This window comes from Mizuhopecten yessoensis, unplaced genomic scaffold, assembly GCF_002113885.1.
Source record: "Mizuhopecten yessoensis strain PY_sf001 unplaced genomic scaffold, ASM211388v2 scaffold716093, whole genome shotgun sequence".
NCBI classification, from domain to species: domain Eukaryota; kingdom Metazoa; phylum Mollusca; class Bivalvia; order Pectinida; family Pectinidae; genus Mizuhopecten; species Mizuhopecten yessoensis.
The window spans coordinates 48841-66601 of NW_018479944.1; the positions used below are offsets into that span (position 1 = coordinate 48841).

The 17761-nt window shown below is 41.2% G+C and overlaps 3 protein-coding genes across 5 annotated transcripts in view; all 3 read left to right on the forward strand.

Moving 5' to 3' along the window:
* Window positions 1-2900, forward strand: part of LOC110441674 (protein SpAN-like) — a 23382-nt gene extending 20482 nt beyond the window's left edge. For all 3 annotated transcript variants that reach the window (XM_021484881.1, XM_021484882.1, XM_021484883.1), the window contains exons 8-9: window positions 1830-2033; window positions 2403-2900. In XM_021484881.1, the coding sequence (XP_021340556.1) occupies window positions 1830-2033; window positions 2403-2570 (372 nt within the window). In that variant the 3' untranslated portion in view covers window positions 2571-2900. The remainder of the gene's footprint in view (window positions 1-1829; window positions 2034-2402) is intronic.
* A 10405-nt stretch (window positions 2901-13305) lies between these two features.
* On the forward strand, window positions 13306-15729 carry LOC110441669 (uncharacterized protein K02A2.6-like). The gene has a single exon (XM_021484877.1). It carries the CDS (start codon window positions 13306-13308, stop codon window positions 15727-15729), a length of 2424 nt encoding a protein of 807 aa, XP_021340552.1.
* A 142-nt stretch (window positions 15730-15871) lies between these two features.
* Window positions 15872-17335, forward strand: LOC110441671 (uncharacterized protein K02A2.6-like). Its single transcript, XM_021484878.1, has one exon. The coding sequence runs from the start codon at window positions 15872-15874 to the stop codon at window positions 17333-17335; it is 1464 nt and encodes a 487-aa protein (XP_021340553.1).
* The last annotated feature ends 426 nt before the right edge of the window (window positions 17336-17761 follow it).

The following is a 17761-nucleotide window of genomic DNA, read 5'->3' on the forward strand; positions in this document are numbered from 1 at the left end:
GTAACTAGAGCGCCTCCTTGTCGGGTGGTAATTAGAGCGCCTCCTTGTCGGGTGGTAAGTAGAGCGCCTCCCTATCGTGTGGTAATTAGAGCGCCTCCTTGTTGGGTGGTAATTAGAGCGCCTCCTTGTCGGGTGGTAATTAGAGCGCCTCCTTGTCGGGTGGTAAGTAGAGCGGCTCCTTGTCGGGTGGTAAGTAGAGCGCCTCCCTATCATGTGGTAATTAGAGCGCCTCCTTGTTGGGTGGTAATTAGAGCGCCTCCTTGTCGGGTGTTAATTAGAGCGCCTCCTTGTCGGGTGGTAAGTAGCGCACCTCCTTCTTGTGTGGTAAGAAGAGCGCATCCTTGTCGTGTAGTAAGTAGAGCGCTTCCTTGTGTGGTAAGAAGAGCGCATCCTTGTCGTGTAGTAAGTAGAGCGCCTCCCTATCATGTGGTATTTAGAGCGCCTCCTTGTCGGGTGGTAAGTAGAGCGTCTCCTTGTCGGGTGATAAGTAGAGCGCCTCCTTGTTGTGTGTTAAGTAGAGCGCCTCCATATCATGCGGTAATTAGAGCGCCTCATTGTCGGGTGGTAAGTAGAGTGCCTCCTTGTCGGGTGGTAAGAAGAGCGCCTCCTTGTCGGGTGGTAATTAGAGCGCCTCCTTGTCGCGTGGTAAGTAGAGTGCCTCCTTGTCGGGTGGTAAGAAGACCGCGTCCTTGTCGTGTGGTAAGTAGAGCGCCTCCTTGTCGAGTGGTAAATAGAGCGCCTACTTGTCGTGTGGTAATTAGAGCGCCTCCTTGTCGTGTGGTAAGCGTCTCCCTGTCGTGTGGTAAGTAGAGCGCCTCCGTGTCTTGTGGTAAGTAGAGCGCCTCCCTGTCGTTTTGTAAGTTAAGCGCCTCCTTGTCGTTTGGTAAGTAGAACGCCTTTGTGTCGTTTTGTAAGTAGAGCGTCTCCCTGTCGTGTGGTAAATAGCGCACCTCCTTGTCGTTTGGTAAGTAGAACGCCTCTGTGTCGTTTTGTAAGTAGAGCGCCTCCCTGTCGTGTGGTAAGTAGCACGCCTCCTTGTCGTGTGGTAAGTAGCACGCCTCCTTGTCGTGTGGTAAGTAGCACGCCTCCTTGTCGTGTGGTAAGTAACATTTATCCCCCTTTTCATACTTCTTTCTCATACACAATGTATACTTAACATTATCTTCGTTTTGTTTCATAGATTGATTCTCTGTTCAGGCGATCATGAAATACTGAATAATATATTAGATTATTATTGGACACGAGATAGTGTCTACCCTGTTATTGTATTACATTGTTTAAGTGTATTATTTTCGATAAAAAAAAATATCATAGCTAACGAGATACAGCATGTCCATGTACTTGTGTAAGTATATGTAGTTACGTGTTTCCGATATAAATCTATAATATATGCCGCCAATTAGAAGGGACCCACACATATAACTGTATAATAAGTGTCTTGCTTCGAACACAAACTTGCAATAGTCAACGAAATTCAGCATGTCCATATGATTAATAGTTTTAAAATGTCTGTCGTGTATCCGATAGAAATTTACAATACCCCAGAATAAAGCCCAGGTCCTTATTATTATATCATTTGTGATTTGTTTCCTACAAGAGTCGATAAAAGCCCATGAGATAACGCCCACCAATAACTTTGTATAATATTTCCAATAGATGTCTATACTATTTCATGAGATATGATAGGTCTATATAGTTATATAATTATTTGCCGACAAAATCTATAGTTTCCGACGAGATGTGGCCAATTTGTATATTTGTATAATCTATGTCTTGAATTCGACCTGACCACATGTATTCTTGTTTACGGAGTGTCTTGTTACTGACAGAGACATATAATAGCCCACGAGATAGGGCACGCACTGGGCATGGTCCACGAGCAGTCTCGGCCCGACAGAGACGAATACCTGAACATCGAATGGACTAACGTACAGACGAGTATGAGACACAACTTCCAGAAGTTTAACAAAGCTGTCTCGTCCTCACGAGACGTACCTTATGACTACACAAGTCTAATGCATTACGGTCCAATGGTAAACATAGTTTATTTTTCTGTTTTTTTTTAACTTGTTTACCTTATGAATTTTCGTTTGTTTATTACATATATTATTATACTGATTTATTTATTTTGATTCATCATTCGTTGATTGAATAATGTTCATTTTTTTGTGTGTTTTTGTTATAGGGTTAATTGTTTTCCATCTTAATTCTTAATTCTCAATCTACGTTCTTAAATATTTGACGAAATTGAGTTTGAGTTTAAAAAGAAGTTACCCAATAAGCTTAATGTTTTAACATATTATTTTTTAAATCATATTAATTTTAACGGGCGTTAAATCCAGATCTATACAGATGATATTTATGTTTTCTCACTACCAAGTTGGCACTGTTTTGTTTTACAGGCGTTTTCGACGAACGGTTCTCCGACAATGCGGACTAAAAATCCCAAATATCAGGACTTGATAGGGAAGGCGACCCGTATCAGCTTCCAAGATGCTCTCGTTGTCAATATATTATACAAATGTTTTAGCAGGACGAAACCCATCCTGAGATCCAGAATTAAAAACTAAAAGGACGTTAAAGATTTATTTTCCAAAACTAAGTAGCATGCATGATCGATATCCAGCGTTTACGCTCACTTACGCTCACTTACGTTCACTTACGCTCACTTACGCTCACTTACGCTATCTGCACGCTCAGAGCGTACGTGAGCGTAACCCCTGGATATCGAGGATGGGTAACATGTTGTCAAAGGTGTTAGGGTTTTAGGAATTTCTTCATGCAGTTTACATATGTAGGACATTTAAACCAGCGATACCGGTGATGCTGAAGAGCTACAATCGACATAAAATTCAATAGATGTTTGTAAACCAACAGTGTTTGTCGAAATAAATAATGTGTTGAATAATTTATTAAATTGATGTTGAAATATTGTGTTATTCTTATTATAGTGTGGAGTTTTTGCTTATGGTTGTGTGGAACATATAATGTACCGTAGGGAAAAAAAGTATCGAAAGTACTTTGTTGACGATAATCGATGTCAAAAACAATCACAGCATTGAAGACATACGTGGCTCTGTTAGTTTGCCACATGAATCGTACGTCATAAGTATGTCAGGTCACAAATGGGTCACGTCAAAGATATGTTACGTCAAGGTATACCACGTCAGAGGTATACCACGTCACATGTGTGTTAACTAACAGGTATGTCATGTTTTTCATAGTCATGTTACGTCAGAGGTGTGTTATCCTATCGGTTTATTATGTTCGTCATACGTATGTCACGTCATAGCTGTGTCAGGTCACATACACGTCATAGCAGAGGTGTGTTATCCTATCGGTTTATTATGTTCGTCATACGTATGTCACGTCACAGCTGTGTCAGGTCACATACACGTCATAGCACAGGTGTGTTATCCTATAGGTATATTATGTTCGTCATACGTATGTCACGTCACAGCTGTGTCAGGTCACATTCACGTGATAGTACAGGTGTAGTACACTGTAAGTCATTAGTAGGTCTTGTCTGCTTAATTTCAAGGTCGCTGTGGCATTGATCTGTAAAAGGTAGAGTTGATACTAACTGAAAACTTCGTGAATACACCAATATACAAAATACTTAGACACGTACCAATAGACTGAACAGATGGTAGACAACCTTAACTATATAATTCCTTTTTGCTTTTACTGCAAAACCTAAATATTGTGCTGACGATCTTAAAAGCTCATGTGCTGTCTGTCTCTTGACCTCCCAATACCTTCTCTATAATTATACATGTATCTGTCAAGTGATGAAAACTACTCCATGCTGTGAAGCTCTGTTTGCTTAATGTCTCATCATTTCTCCAACAAAATAACACCAAAACATTTGTGATTGGCGAAAAATTGGCTCACTTTTTAGGAAGTGGCCGCAATTTTTTATTCATATTCTGAAAAATTTGGATAAAAAACTTCTTTTACTAATTCTTGATCTTAGTAACACATGATTTCGAAAAAATCCAATTATTTCTTCAAACAAATTAAAATGTCTATAAAATATAAGCAAAGGTGAGCGGAAGAAAAAACCATCCGCCAAAATGACAATATACTTTATTGTCATCCGCCACCCAAACAGCATGGAGAAAGCTAATAAGTAATAACTGGAGAAAATACTGGAAAACTCGCAAAGTTATGTTACACTGAACAATCATGTAAGGAAAACTAAATATCCTGTGACTAACAAACACACCACAACACCATACCGTTCAGAGTGACATAGGGCCCCACGCGCCTATGTGGTGAAATTGATTATGGTGATGATGTAATAGAATATATAAACATGGCAATGTGCTAGTATTCGATATATGGCCTTTAGTGGCCTATTCCTTTGCGACATTTGTTAACAAAAATACATAACATAATATGCATACATATGGAACCATATATTAAGAATTAAATCAATTTGTAACATTCCTACACACATGTATATATATATATATATATTTTATATGAACTTGTATACTGTTTTTTAACTGTTTCTATATACTTAAAATATATGTACATATAAAGTAACCAGTCCAACACATATGTGCTGTCCACAAGAGGAATTATTTTACCATTGTCCTTCCGGGTTTAGACTGTGTAGGGACCCACGTCACGTGCCTTGCAATAAACACTTGTTCAATATGTTGCTCAAAACTAAGCAGGGGCCCACCCGCCTGCCGATTACCTATGTTATTATTAAAGCCTAAAAGTGTTTTTCATACAGGGGCCAACGCGCCTGTATCCTTAATGTTGATTGGGATTGTATATGGGAACTGAACGGATGTACTTTTTAAATGCTTCCGATTTCCACCTGCCCAATAAGCGAATTTTGGCATCTGTCATGCCTCTTTCCGCTGCTAATGTTGCCCCCCCAATCCTGAAAGAGTGACCTTTATACTGGGAGCTATCTAACTCGCAAAATCGAAGGCAACGTTTGATTGTTAAATCAAAGGTATATCGGACTACTGGCTGTTGATCCTTGTTGAGGTACAGGTAACCCTGGCTCGGCCCCCGTACTGACAAGTACCCCAATAATGCGTTGACCGGGCATATTATAGAATCTTTCTCTAGACTAGCCACTGTGACACTGTGTACTCTATTGTCTGAGTTATGTTTAAAGTTAGAATAGTTTATCTGAATACTGGTGGGTTTGTTGTGGTGATAGCCGATATGTATATCTGAAAGTTGGAGAACATTTTTGACAACCTGGGAACTGGTGTAAACAAGTTCGCCTATGCGAGCCAAGCCATAAAAGGCTAAAGTGAAGATGGAACGATAAAGATGTTGTTCGTACTGGTCAGGACAAAGAAAGGTCAATGAAGATACTAACCTATGAAGGACTGGTTCAGTAATGGGAAGACGTGTATCATATGTTGGGGAAATTTTGGATGCTCCAGCCAAAAGCTTTCGAATAGTGAAAGACTTTGTTGGATCTGTATGACCCGCAATATTGTGTACGTATGCTATCGCTGATAAATGTGAAGTTATCGTAGAGGGCGAAAAACGTTTCTCATGACAATGAGCTACATAAAGTGCAACGGTGGCATAACTAAGTGGAATATGAGCAGGAGTGTGCAACACAGTGGTACAGAAGCTGTCCAAGTCGGACAAAACCTTGTTATAAGTTTTTTGGGTAGCTGGTGCCAGACCAGCAGTCATCAATTTTTTCAACGTAATAGGTAAAGTTCCTGATCCAACAGTGTCTGCACTGATGTTGGCTTTGGGGAGGCCGATGGACATACTTTTTTGAAATTCTCTACCTGTAAACGAGATAAAGCATCTGCTAGTGTGTTGTCATGACCTTTGATATGGACACATCGAAAAAGTATATTGTACTTTAGGCATAACAATACTAACTTGCGTATTAGCCGCATGATAACTGGATCTCGCGATGATTGTTTGTTAATTACTGGGATCAGAGCCTGGTTGTCGGTGAAAAACCAGATGCATTTATGTTGAAGGTGTTCACCCCAAGCTAAAATAGCTAATACAATTGGATATAACTCCAGTATGGCTATGTTAATGCCTTTCTGTCGTATTTTTGGGACCCAAGTACCATAAAACCACTGGTTCTGAAATATACCCCCATAGCCTTTAGAAGATGAGTCTGTGAAAAATTTGATATTATCACTGAACAACCATTTTTCGTCTAAGAAGAACTGGGAACCATTAAAGTCTTGTAGAAATTCTTCCCACATGACAAGGTCGGCCTTGGCCGCCTTTGTAAGACGAATAAGGTGGAATGGCTTGTTAACTCCCATAGTTAAATCAATAAGTCTTCGCAAGAAGGCCCGTCCCGGTAAGACAACAGTAGTGGCAAAATGTAATGTACCAATAAGGGATTGCAGATCTTTTAAGGTTACTTTCTTGCGGGTTTTAAATGAGGTGATAAGTTCTTTGCATTTAACCAACTTATCTTGAGGAAGTCTAGCTTCCATGTTTCTGGTGTCCAAAGTGATACCAAGGAATGGCAATACCTGTTCAGGTCCAAAAGTTTTTTCGGGGGCTAATGGGATACCCATATATTCACACATCTCTTGAAAGGAATGAAGAATAGCTTTGCATTCTGTTTCAGTTTGGGCAACAAAAAGAAAATCATCTAATACATGAACAACTGCTGGGGCGTTCAGTTTGGTATAAGCTATCCATTCTAGTGCAGTACTGAGTTCTTCGAAGATTTTACAACTTTCTGATAAACCCATAGGTAAACATCTGTCGAAATATATTTTCCCATCCCACTGTAAGCCTAACAACCGGCGGTCGTCCGGATGTATGGGTATAATTCGGAATGCTGATTCGATGTCAGTCTTAGCTAAAAAAACTACCTTGGCCTAGCTGTTTAATGTGCTTAATTGCATCCGATATTGTGGCGTACTGCACCGTTGACGACTCTGTGCTGATTCCATCATTAATCGATAGACCTTTTGGGTGACTAAGGTGGTGAATCATTCGATATTTACCAGGATCTTTCTTAGGGACCACACCAATGGGGCTGACATGAAATTCATTGTAGGGGGGAGACGTAAAGGGGCCATCAATACGCCCTGCCTGTAATTCTTTCTGAAGTTTGTCTTGAATAATATGGGGAAAATCTTTTGCAGACTTAAGGTTCTGACATGTTTGTTTGAAATCCCCCCCATCATAATGAATGTGAAAGCCTTCTGTAAAACCTTGTACAAGATAGTGGGTTTTGTCTTTATCATAACCTGCTAACATCTCTGCGAGCCTATCGGCGATAATAGGGGTAACGATTTCTGGGGAAACCACGTGGTCTTGGGGCATATGGTTGAAAGCGGTGTGGAGTGTATGGATTTTGGTTGCGTTGGGGACGAAAAGTAGGTATGGACCCCGCATGGGACCGCGGTGCTACTGAGGAAGCAGTGCAATTACTGGGGTGGTGAGAGCCGTGACATGCTGGACAGCCATGAAAATGTTTACAGCCCCCCTCCGCTCCAGGGCAATTTCTACTCTCAAGAAATTTGAAACAAAAACCTTTTGGGTGTGTGAGAGTGAACGACTGTTTTGTCTGTTGTGAGGTTTGCCCAGCTTTTCGTATGATAGCCTCGTGCCAAAGTTCCCACTCTACACGGTCCCAGCCCTGCTCCCCGTTTTTTGCCTGCAACTGCCTAAATGAAGTATCATAAAACTGCCAATCAGCCCCTTTACTGGCTAGTTTGCGTATGATTGACATGTATTTCAAGAGGGCCCCAAACACTTGTGGTTTTTTCTCACAATATATGCTGGCATATATGTGGAAACTGTTGGTCCACTGGTCTATGGACAGAGATTTGGTTTTAAGTTTAGGCACCCACTGAACCACAGGAACCCCAGCCATGTACTTGATGACCTGTTCAAAGGCCTCATTATCCTTCTTGTCAATGAGGGACATATCAATATATTCCCCCGCCCAAATTTTTTCTTTCATAGGCTGAGAAACCATTGCTGGCAGGGGAATGGCTGTTGAAATAAATGCCTGTGGATTTGACTCATTGTCTGGGGCCACCTGTGAAACAGTTGCTGCCACATCTATAGCACTATGTAACACTGAGTTGAATATTGGTGTATTGTGACCCTCACCACCGGTGTTGTCTATAGGCGAAAAACCTGTCAAGATAGGCGGCTCAGCAGTGGCTGATGAACGTGAGGATGTTGAGGCAGCCAGTGAGGATGTTGAGACAGCACCGGCCCCTGCTGCATTAAAGTTAATTTGGGGAAAAAACTGTCTACAGGCTTTTTCCACACCTTGCTGCACAGCCCTCTGGACAATTTGTTCAACGTCCGCCTCGGGTATCATTCGCCCAGAGGCGACACTGTTTTCTTGTACTTCTGCTGTACCTGGTACTTCTCTGGTTTGAGCACCTGTTTGGGCAGAGGTAGCTGTATCAACTTGACTCTCAGCCAACCGAGACCTTTTGGGGATTGTCGAATGATTGGCTACCGCCTTCCGTCTCGGACGCATACTGTCTGGTGTCTGAAGTGCATGACAGGACATATGTGCAGGCATTTTGACATATCATTTGTTGCAGTATATTGTGACGTGTAAATAAGATTATAGCTCTAGTAGTATAGCCACATATAAAATATTGAAGGAAATATTGATGTTATAGCAGTTGGAGTATATACCAATGTACTCAAAGATGTAAAAATGTAATCAACACTGTAAATTTGTATAATAGTAAATAATAATTATTTTTTGACTCCATTATAACCAGCATGACAGACAGGGAGAACATACCATGTATACCGACTACCTACAAGTAGGAAGTATTGGCAATAGTGAGTACATTGCTGTAAGCACCGGTATGAGCCACGCTGCTGTACAATGCATGCATAACAAAATGAAAAATTGGAAAAAATACTGAAACCATCATGGGCCAGTAACACAACTGAAGCCTTTTGAACTGAAACCACTATGGGCCAGTGACAAATCTGAATGATGAAGGTTTTTGACAACCAAAGGCCAGTAATATATATTCCTTCTGATTTTCTATTGATCATGAACCCACATGGGCCAATACTATTATTTATTTATTTTTTAAAGAAAATAAATATAGTGGCATTGATGCCATTACAATATCTAAATTTACCAGATATAAAATCATGATAAATTTGATTAATGCTGTATAACAGTGTAGTACATTACTGATATGAATTGATTAAAATTATGTGGCAAGGTTTTACAAAATATCTAAACTTACAAAATGTTCATTGGTACTAATTGCTTAAAACTGAACATATGCAACAATATTTAAGAAAATAAAACAACAACAACACTAAAATGTAACAAATATAGTGTCTCTCATGATATGACTTGAAGTCTACTGCTGTAAGGGAGGTAAATCGAAGAAAAGTCATTGTAACATTACTCGGTCTATCTAGAATTGTGGGGCCATATCACTCGCTTTCAGTCCAAATAAAACACCACCTCGGACAGACTTGAAATATGGGTGTTGTCGTTTAAAATGAACCCCATCCGAGTCATACAGTCGGGTTAAATCTGCCATGCGGTCATGTCGCCAAAATTTACAAAAAACACTCCCGTCAAGGGCGGAAGAAAGCCTGCTGTTTAACTCTTTTACTCTCTGGTTATACACATGAATGTCTACATCACCTCTATGAGAACGAGTTCTCAGACGCGTGAAAAGTTCAAACACTACCACATATTGCACAAATGGGGCAGCGAACAACTGTTCTATCAAAGAAGTAAAGTTTTTAAAAACAACGTCGGGGGTAAGTTCTGGACGGCTCAGGTCATTCCCCGCTATTTGGAGACAGATCACGTCGGGTCGATAGAAATGAATGTCGCCCATATATCGTCGTAATGTGTCAATGGTACCGCCTGAGTAGCCAACCATCTGTATACTGTGCGAATCCTGGCGAAAACCAAGATTGGTGGTGGAAGTTTGTTCGTCACAATATTGTCCCATACGTCGTATGAGGCTATGCCCCCAAACCAACACAGTTTTATTCGCCATCGCCAAATCGAAAAACTACAGATATAACGTTACTTACATACAAGGGACAATTAAAGCAAAAAGTCTACTTTCCCTGTCTGTTTTCTTCTTCCACAGCCGTCATTGGGGGAACGGTTCCTGTAGCGTGCGTACCGCCGCCATGTTTTATGTTGATCCTGATGCTGGCTCACAGTTTTTGATGCATGGGAAGCTTCACCGATCGAAATTTCCTCGCGGAGATAACAAAAAGTTCGATCAAAATCAACTACCAGTCGTTTGTAAGCAAACTGAAGCATAAACGACAAGCCAACAAGCACAAGATGTTGAAAATTCAAATAAATTGCTGCGACTGTATAAATAAAGATGGCGATCTTCTGAATTTTTTTTCTTCTAAATGTTTAGCTGCCAAGTTAAACTGACCAATGAGCTTTGACCTCTGATCTATGAACCCGGATGTGGCAATCGCCTTTTATGGGTAAGGGGGCGTGGCGATGAGCTAGCCCGCTAATGTAAACAAAAACACTGAATTATAACAAAATGGGCAGTACATGCAAAAACACGTTTGTCTTTTTACAAACTCTCATTTATTATCACGATTATAAAAAAAATGTCCATCAGCTCTTCGATCGACCGAGGCTCCACTCCTAAGTCGGCGAATCATCCAAACGTGATAAAACCAAACAAGAAACACAGCATATTTGGTCATTAGGAACGCGAAATACTATTTCCTAAAGTAAACAAAAAATGGCAACACTGTTATAAAAACAAAAGTCACCTGACAGCGTTAGGGTCTCTCGTTGGTATTCTTTGGATTGCTGAACCTGGACCCATAGACAATTATTTACTAACTGAACTTCACATTTAAATGCGGTCATTTTCACTGTCTGAAAAACAAACGAGCGGGGGAAGTATGAACCTACGCTTATCCGCACACGCAAGAGGAAGAATATTGAAAAGAAAATGGATTGAAACAGATCGGATGGTAGAACCCCTGAGAGAACACGAGGAAAGATAGCTACCATAGTCGATAGATATGTAACTGGAACAAAAAAATGGCCTAGAGCACAGAATCTGAGTTTGAGCATAAGAATGGGTTCATTGATACATGAAGAAAGACAATTCGTTGATTGTTCGTGTGTCCGGTGATTGTTCGTGTGTCCGGTGATAGTTCGTGTGACCGGTGATAGATCGTGTGTCCGGTGATTGTTCGTGTGTCCGGTGATTGTTCGTGTGTCCGCTGATAGATCGTGTGTCCGGTGATAGATCGTGTGTCCGGTGATAGCTCGTGTGACCGGTGATAGTTCGTGTAACCGGTGATAGATCGTGTGACCGGTGATAAATCGTGTGTCCGGTGATAGATCGTGTGACCGGTGATAGATCGTGTAACCGGTGATAGATCGTGTGTCCGGTGATAGATCGTGTGTCCGGTGAAAGTTCGTGTGTCCGGTGATAGATCGTGTGTCCGGTGATAGTTCGTGTGTCCGGTGATAGTTCGTGTGTCCGGTGATAGATCGTGTGACCGGTGATAGCTCGTGTGACCGGTGATAGCTCGATCGTGTGACCGGTGATAGTTCGTGTGTCCGGTGATAGATCGTGTGACCGGTGATAGCTCGTGTGACCGGTGATAGCTCGTGTGTCCGCTGATAGATCGTGTGACCGGTGATAGCTCGTGTGAATGTGATATCATAACGAAACACCAATCAGCCTTCTAACCAAGAGACTCGACTGTAAACCAGTTATTATCTATATATGACACTATTGTAAATAACTTGGATCATAACAATGAAATCAGATTTGTATTATGTGATGTAAATAGAGTTTGGCATGGGGGTCTATTTTTTAAATTGGAATCGTATGGCATAAAAGGAAAAACATTACAATGGTTTAGTAATTATCGCTCAGATAGAAAGCAGAGAGTATCAACAGAGGGGTTTTATTAAAACTTTTTATTAAAGGGAACAAAATCATCCAGATATCTTATTTGGTAATGAAACTGTAACTAATAAACAAACTCATAAGCATCTTGGTTTAACTTTGAGTAGTGATGGAGAATAGACATATCATATTGACAATATTTATGAGCTAGCCTGTAGAAGAATGAATATATTGAGAATGTTAAAACACAAATTGGATAGAAAAGGGATAACTGTAGTAACCAAAATAAAAATGTTCAAGAGTCAATTCAACAAGAGGCATTACGAATTATTACAGGATTGCGTAGAGGGACCTCTCATTGCAAGCTTTGTGCAGAAACTGGACTTGAATCACTTTGTTGTAGGCGAAAAAGTCATAAATTAGTATTTATGTTCAAAAGTTTAGATAATGAATCGCCTAAGTACATAGAACACATCATTGAACCCTACCTTTATAGTAATGTAATGTAATCTTGCTTGTAACAAGCATTTGTATTGGCTTAAAAAATGATGTTCTCAGCCCAAAACGTAAAAAAAATAACGTCGCCGTTTGTAACGTCGCTTTTGATTGGCTGATTCAGCAGCGCAATAATTTCTAAAAGAAAAGAGTCCATCAATAAAAGCGGATTTCCACAGGGATTGTGTAAAGTAGATTAAATTAGAAGGATTAACGTGAATATATTTTTCATGTTATGGAGCTATAACACACAAAAAAAGGAGTGTACTCTCATCATAAACCGCTTTGCGGTTTATTTAGAGTACACTTCGTTTTTTTGTGTTATATCTCCATAACATGAAAAATATATTCAAGTTAATCCTTAAATAAATTAACTGAGAATTATTTCAACAGTTATTTTCCCTCAATGTGTAGATAATTTAACCTTCTATCTGCAGAAACTTTAAATGCTACTTCCCTTCAACAATTTAAAAATGTCATCAAGTCTGATAACATGAACAACACTGAAGAAATTGCCAGCACATTTAAATACTATGGGCCAAGAAAATTCAATGTCATAATTTGTCAGCGGAGGAATCATGCTAGCAACCTAAATAGTGACTTATATATGGATCATCTGAATGACCCACCAGCATGTAGATGTGGACATGAAAATGAAAACGCATTTCATTTTATATTTGAATGCCCACTCTATACTATCATTAGAATGTAATTAGTGATAAAAAATCTCAATTTGGTATAACTGATAAGCATGATTGTTACATATATACATGTATGTATATTACATATCTGTCCGAGTCGTTTAGGCATGTCTAAGCAGTCATTTAGTATTACCCATAAATTGTCTATTATTGTCCAATCAAATTGCAGCATTGAATAAACTTCGTAGTTGTCCGCGCCTCGTGGTTCTTGTTGTCGATTCCTAACATGGTGTCAGAAAGACGGGAAATCTAGTGAAATGGAGCAGTTTAAGCCTCCGAGTCCCATGTCTTTCGACGGGGGCAACCTAAGCGAAAACTGGAGACGGTGGTCTCAGAGACTTAACGTCTATCTAACTGCGTCAGGCGGGTCGGAAAAACCAGACGCTACCAATGTCGCCATTATGCTTCACTCCATCGGCGAGGAAGGCCTGGAGATATACAACAATTTCACGTTTGAAAATGAGGGGGACAACCTGAAGTTGAAACCCGTTCTAGACAAGTTCCAAGAGTACTGCAATCCGAGAAAATATACGGTAATTGAGAGGTACATGTTCTGGGAAACGAAACAGAGAGAAGGTGAGTCGATAGACCATTTTGTTACTGAACTAAAACCACGTGCAAAGAACTGTGAATTTGGTGATCAGAAAGACATGATGATTAGAGACAGAGTAATTTTTGGCATCGATAATGACCGTTTGAAAGAAAGATTGCTGAGAGATTCAGCAGACCCCTCGCTAAACCGCATGATTGAGATCTGCAGAGCCTCAAAGGCGAGTGCGAAGCAGATGAAGGAAATATCTGAGCCCGGTACTGATACAACCACTGGTGCCGCCGCTACAGCTGTCCACGCAGTGAGCAAACGTAAACAATCGTTTGGTGGTAAACAATCCAAACAACCACAGAAAACACAACATAAGCAACAACATGCTACTTCGAACAAATGGAAATGTAGGAATTGTGGCAAGTCACACCCCAAAAATGAATGTCCTGCGTTCGGTAAACAGTGTCACAAATGTGGAAAAAACAATCACTTCAAGAATCTGTGTCGCAGTGGTAAGAAGAGTGGTCGTATGAATCATGTGTATGATGTTGCCTTAACGGAGGAGGACACTGACAGTTTCAGTGACCTATTTATCAGAGAACTACAGGTCGGGCAGATAAACGACACGGGTAAGACGGGCTGGTTTACAATTCTAAAGGTAAACAATCAGAAAATTCAATTCAAACTCGACACAGGTGCAGAAGCTAACGTGATGCCATTAGCGTGCTTCGAGAAGCTGAACAGAAAGCCTAAACTTATACGGACAAATATAGTGTTGTCAGCCTATGGTGGACACAAAGTCAAACCTACAGGGAAGGCTATTCTGCGGTGTAGAAACACAGACATTGAGTTCTATATAGCTGATGTCAAGTCACCACCGATACTAGGTCTTCAGACCTGTAAGGAGCTACAGTTGGTTGAGCGAACAGACAGTAAGTCAGACATACACACAGTTCAGAAGGAACAAGGTGGAACACTTAATAAATCAAAACTGGTTGAGGACAATCAAGATGTGTTCACAGGACTCGGGAAGTTCAAAGGTCAGTACCATATTGAACTTGACCCAAGTGTACAGCCTGTCATACACCCACCCCGTAAGATACCTTTCAGCTTGCAGTCAAGACTGCAGGAGACTTTACGTAAACTGGAAGCGGATGACATCATCGCTGCTGTTGACAAGCCCACTGAATGGGTGAACAGTATTGTCCTAGTTGAGAAAAAGAATGGATCACTAAGGGTTTGTCTCGACCCTAGGGATCTCAACACGGCAATCAAAAGACAACACTACAGAATCCCCACCCCAGAAGACATTTCTGCAGAGCTCCACGACAAGAAGGTTTTCTCAATCCTTGATGAAAAGGACGGTTATTGGCAGGTCGAATTGGATGAGCCATCTTCATACCTGTGTACCTTCAATACGCCATTTGGCAGGTACAGATTCAAACGCATGCCTTTTGGCATTAGCTCAGCAAGTGAGGTTTTCCAGAAGAAAAACCAGGAAACCTTTGGAGACATCCGTGGTGTGAGGATGATAGCTGACGATATGATAATCGCAGCTAAGGACTCTGTAGAACATGACAGCATCATTACCAAGGTCATGGAGAGAGCGAGGGAACAGAACATTAAGTTCAATCCGTCAAAAATCCAATTCAAAGTGGAAACAGTCAAATACATGGGCAATGTTATTACACAGGAAGGGCTTAAACCTGATGCAGACAAGATTGAGGCAATTGTAAGCATGCCTACGCCTGATGATATGCCAGCTCTACAAAGACTGTTAGGTATGGTAAACTATCTGTCTAAGTACATTCCGAACATGTCGGAAATTACCTCCCCTTTGAGAGAATTACTTAAGAAGGACATCGCTTGGATCTGGGACACAACACATGATCATGCGCTGAAAGTCATCAAGGACGTCCTCACAGCGAAACCTGTCCTTAACTTCTTTGACCAGACGAAGCCTGTAACAATTCAGGCAGACGCGTCGCAAAACGGTCTCGGAGCGTGCTTAATGCAAGAAGGGAAGCCGATCGCATATGCGTCAAGGTCACTCACGTCGGCGGAGAAAAACTATGCGCAGATTGAAAAAGTTAGCCATTGTATTCTCATGCGACAAGTTTCATCAATATGTATATGGTAGACCTGTTGAGGTCCAGACTGATCACAAACCCCTAGAGACAATCACCAGGAAACCTCTGTCCAGAGCCTCACCAAGGCTGCAGAGGATGTTGCTAAGGTTAAAGCGGTATCAGATCAACACTACATATGTACCTGGCAAGTATATGTTTATAGCTGATACTTTGTCGAGAGCCTATCTTCCCACCACTGGAGATGCCACAGAGCTCAACAAGGAGATGGAAGTCATGGTCCATGGATTGGTAACAAGCTTATCAGTAAGCCCGTCAAAGCTTGACCAACTTGTCAAGGTCACAGCACAGGACTGTGAGCTACAGGACTTAGTCGCTACTGTGAGAAAGGGTTGGCCAACAGTGAAATCTGAGAGCCTCATGTCAGTACGCCCATACTGGACAATCAGAGACGAGATCTTTGAGGCTGAAGGACTATTATTCTATGGCGAGAAGTTGATCATCCCTAAACAACTTCGTCGTGAAATGCTCGCAACCATTCACGAGTGTCACCTTGGAATGGAAAAGTGCAAGTCAAGGGCACGCGCAAGTGTCTACTGGCCTAATATGTCATCTGACATTGAAGATTTTGTATTACGATGTTCCACATGCAACAGATTCAAGCCCAAACAGCAAAAGGAACCTCTCATTCCTCACAAGGTACCTGACAGGCCTTGGCAAAAACTGGGAATGGATTTATTCCAGTTTGGATGTAAAGACTATCTAGTCATAGTAGACTACTACTCCAAGTTTCCTGAAATATGCATGCTAGAGAACAAAACGGCTAGCAATGTTATCCTGCACCTGAAGTCAGTACTAGCAAGGAACGGCATCCCAGAGGTCATTATGTCTGACAACATGCCATTCAGTTCTAGAACATTCAGAGAGTTTGCGAGGAAATGGGACATAGAACTAGTGACGTCAAGTCCTACCTACGCACAGTCTAACGGTTTGAGTGAGCGGATGGTGCAAACCATCAAGAACTTTCTCAGGACAGCTGAGGAAGACAACAGTGACCCATATATTGCACTGCTGGAATACAGGAACACTCCGTTAGCAGGAACTGATTATTCACCAGCACAGCTATTGATGAGCAGGAGGTTGAGGTCGAGGATACCCACAGGTCGTGACTTATTGACACCCAAGGTCGCTCATAGTGCGTCTGAGCAACTCAGGTCGCGTCAGGACAGACAGAAGTACCAGTATGATAAACGAGCCAAGTCACTTCCTCAGATAAGACCAGGAGAGTCTGTGAGGGTTCGAGTTAACAGAACCTGGGAGCCTGCTCGGGTACGTCAGAAACACACCGAGCCCAGGTCATTCATCATTCAGACACCCAACGGCAGGAAGTACAGGAGAAACAGGAGAGACCTGCTTAAGACAGCAGAACCTCCACCTACTATCATTGGCACAGAGATTGAGGAGCCAACAGCAACAATGACAAACGCTACGTCGGAGCCTCGTGCAGTAATATCAAAGCCACAAGGAACCCCTGGAAAACAACAAGACTCTGTTGTCCCAAAAACTGTACCATCTACTAGTAATGTTGCAAACAGTGTGAAAACCTCTAGTGGCCGCGTTGTGAAACCACCCACTTGGTTCAAAGACTATACTCCGTGATCGTGTGTGTGCAAGATTGGTGGTAAAGACCAATCTCTACGGCGAGTCATGTGCTAGTAACCTCTGACTCCACAAACTTTCATGTGTTCTTTTGTTAATGGTAGTTAGTTTGTTCATTCTGTTCATTTTGATATTTGTTGATGAACTGAAAGACAACAGACAAAACTTTGATTCATTTTTCATTAGTTTTTAATGAGATCTTGCATTACCTAGTTGTCCGCGCCTCGTGGTTCTTGTTGTCTATTCCTTACAATGATCATTTTAGTCTAAAAACTCTATCAAATGGATGCTTAATATGCAGCACTGATATCAACATATCCATTTTACAAAGTATATCTGACTTTACTTGTCAAACTAATAGACTTGATATGTAATCTCACTCACAGCTTAACTCTACATTGAAAGTGATGCTATTATTTATAGTGC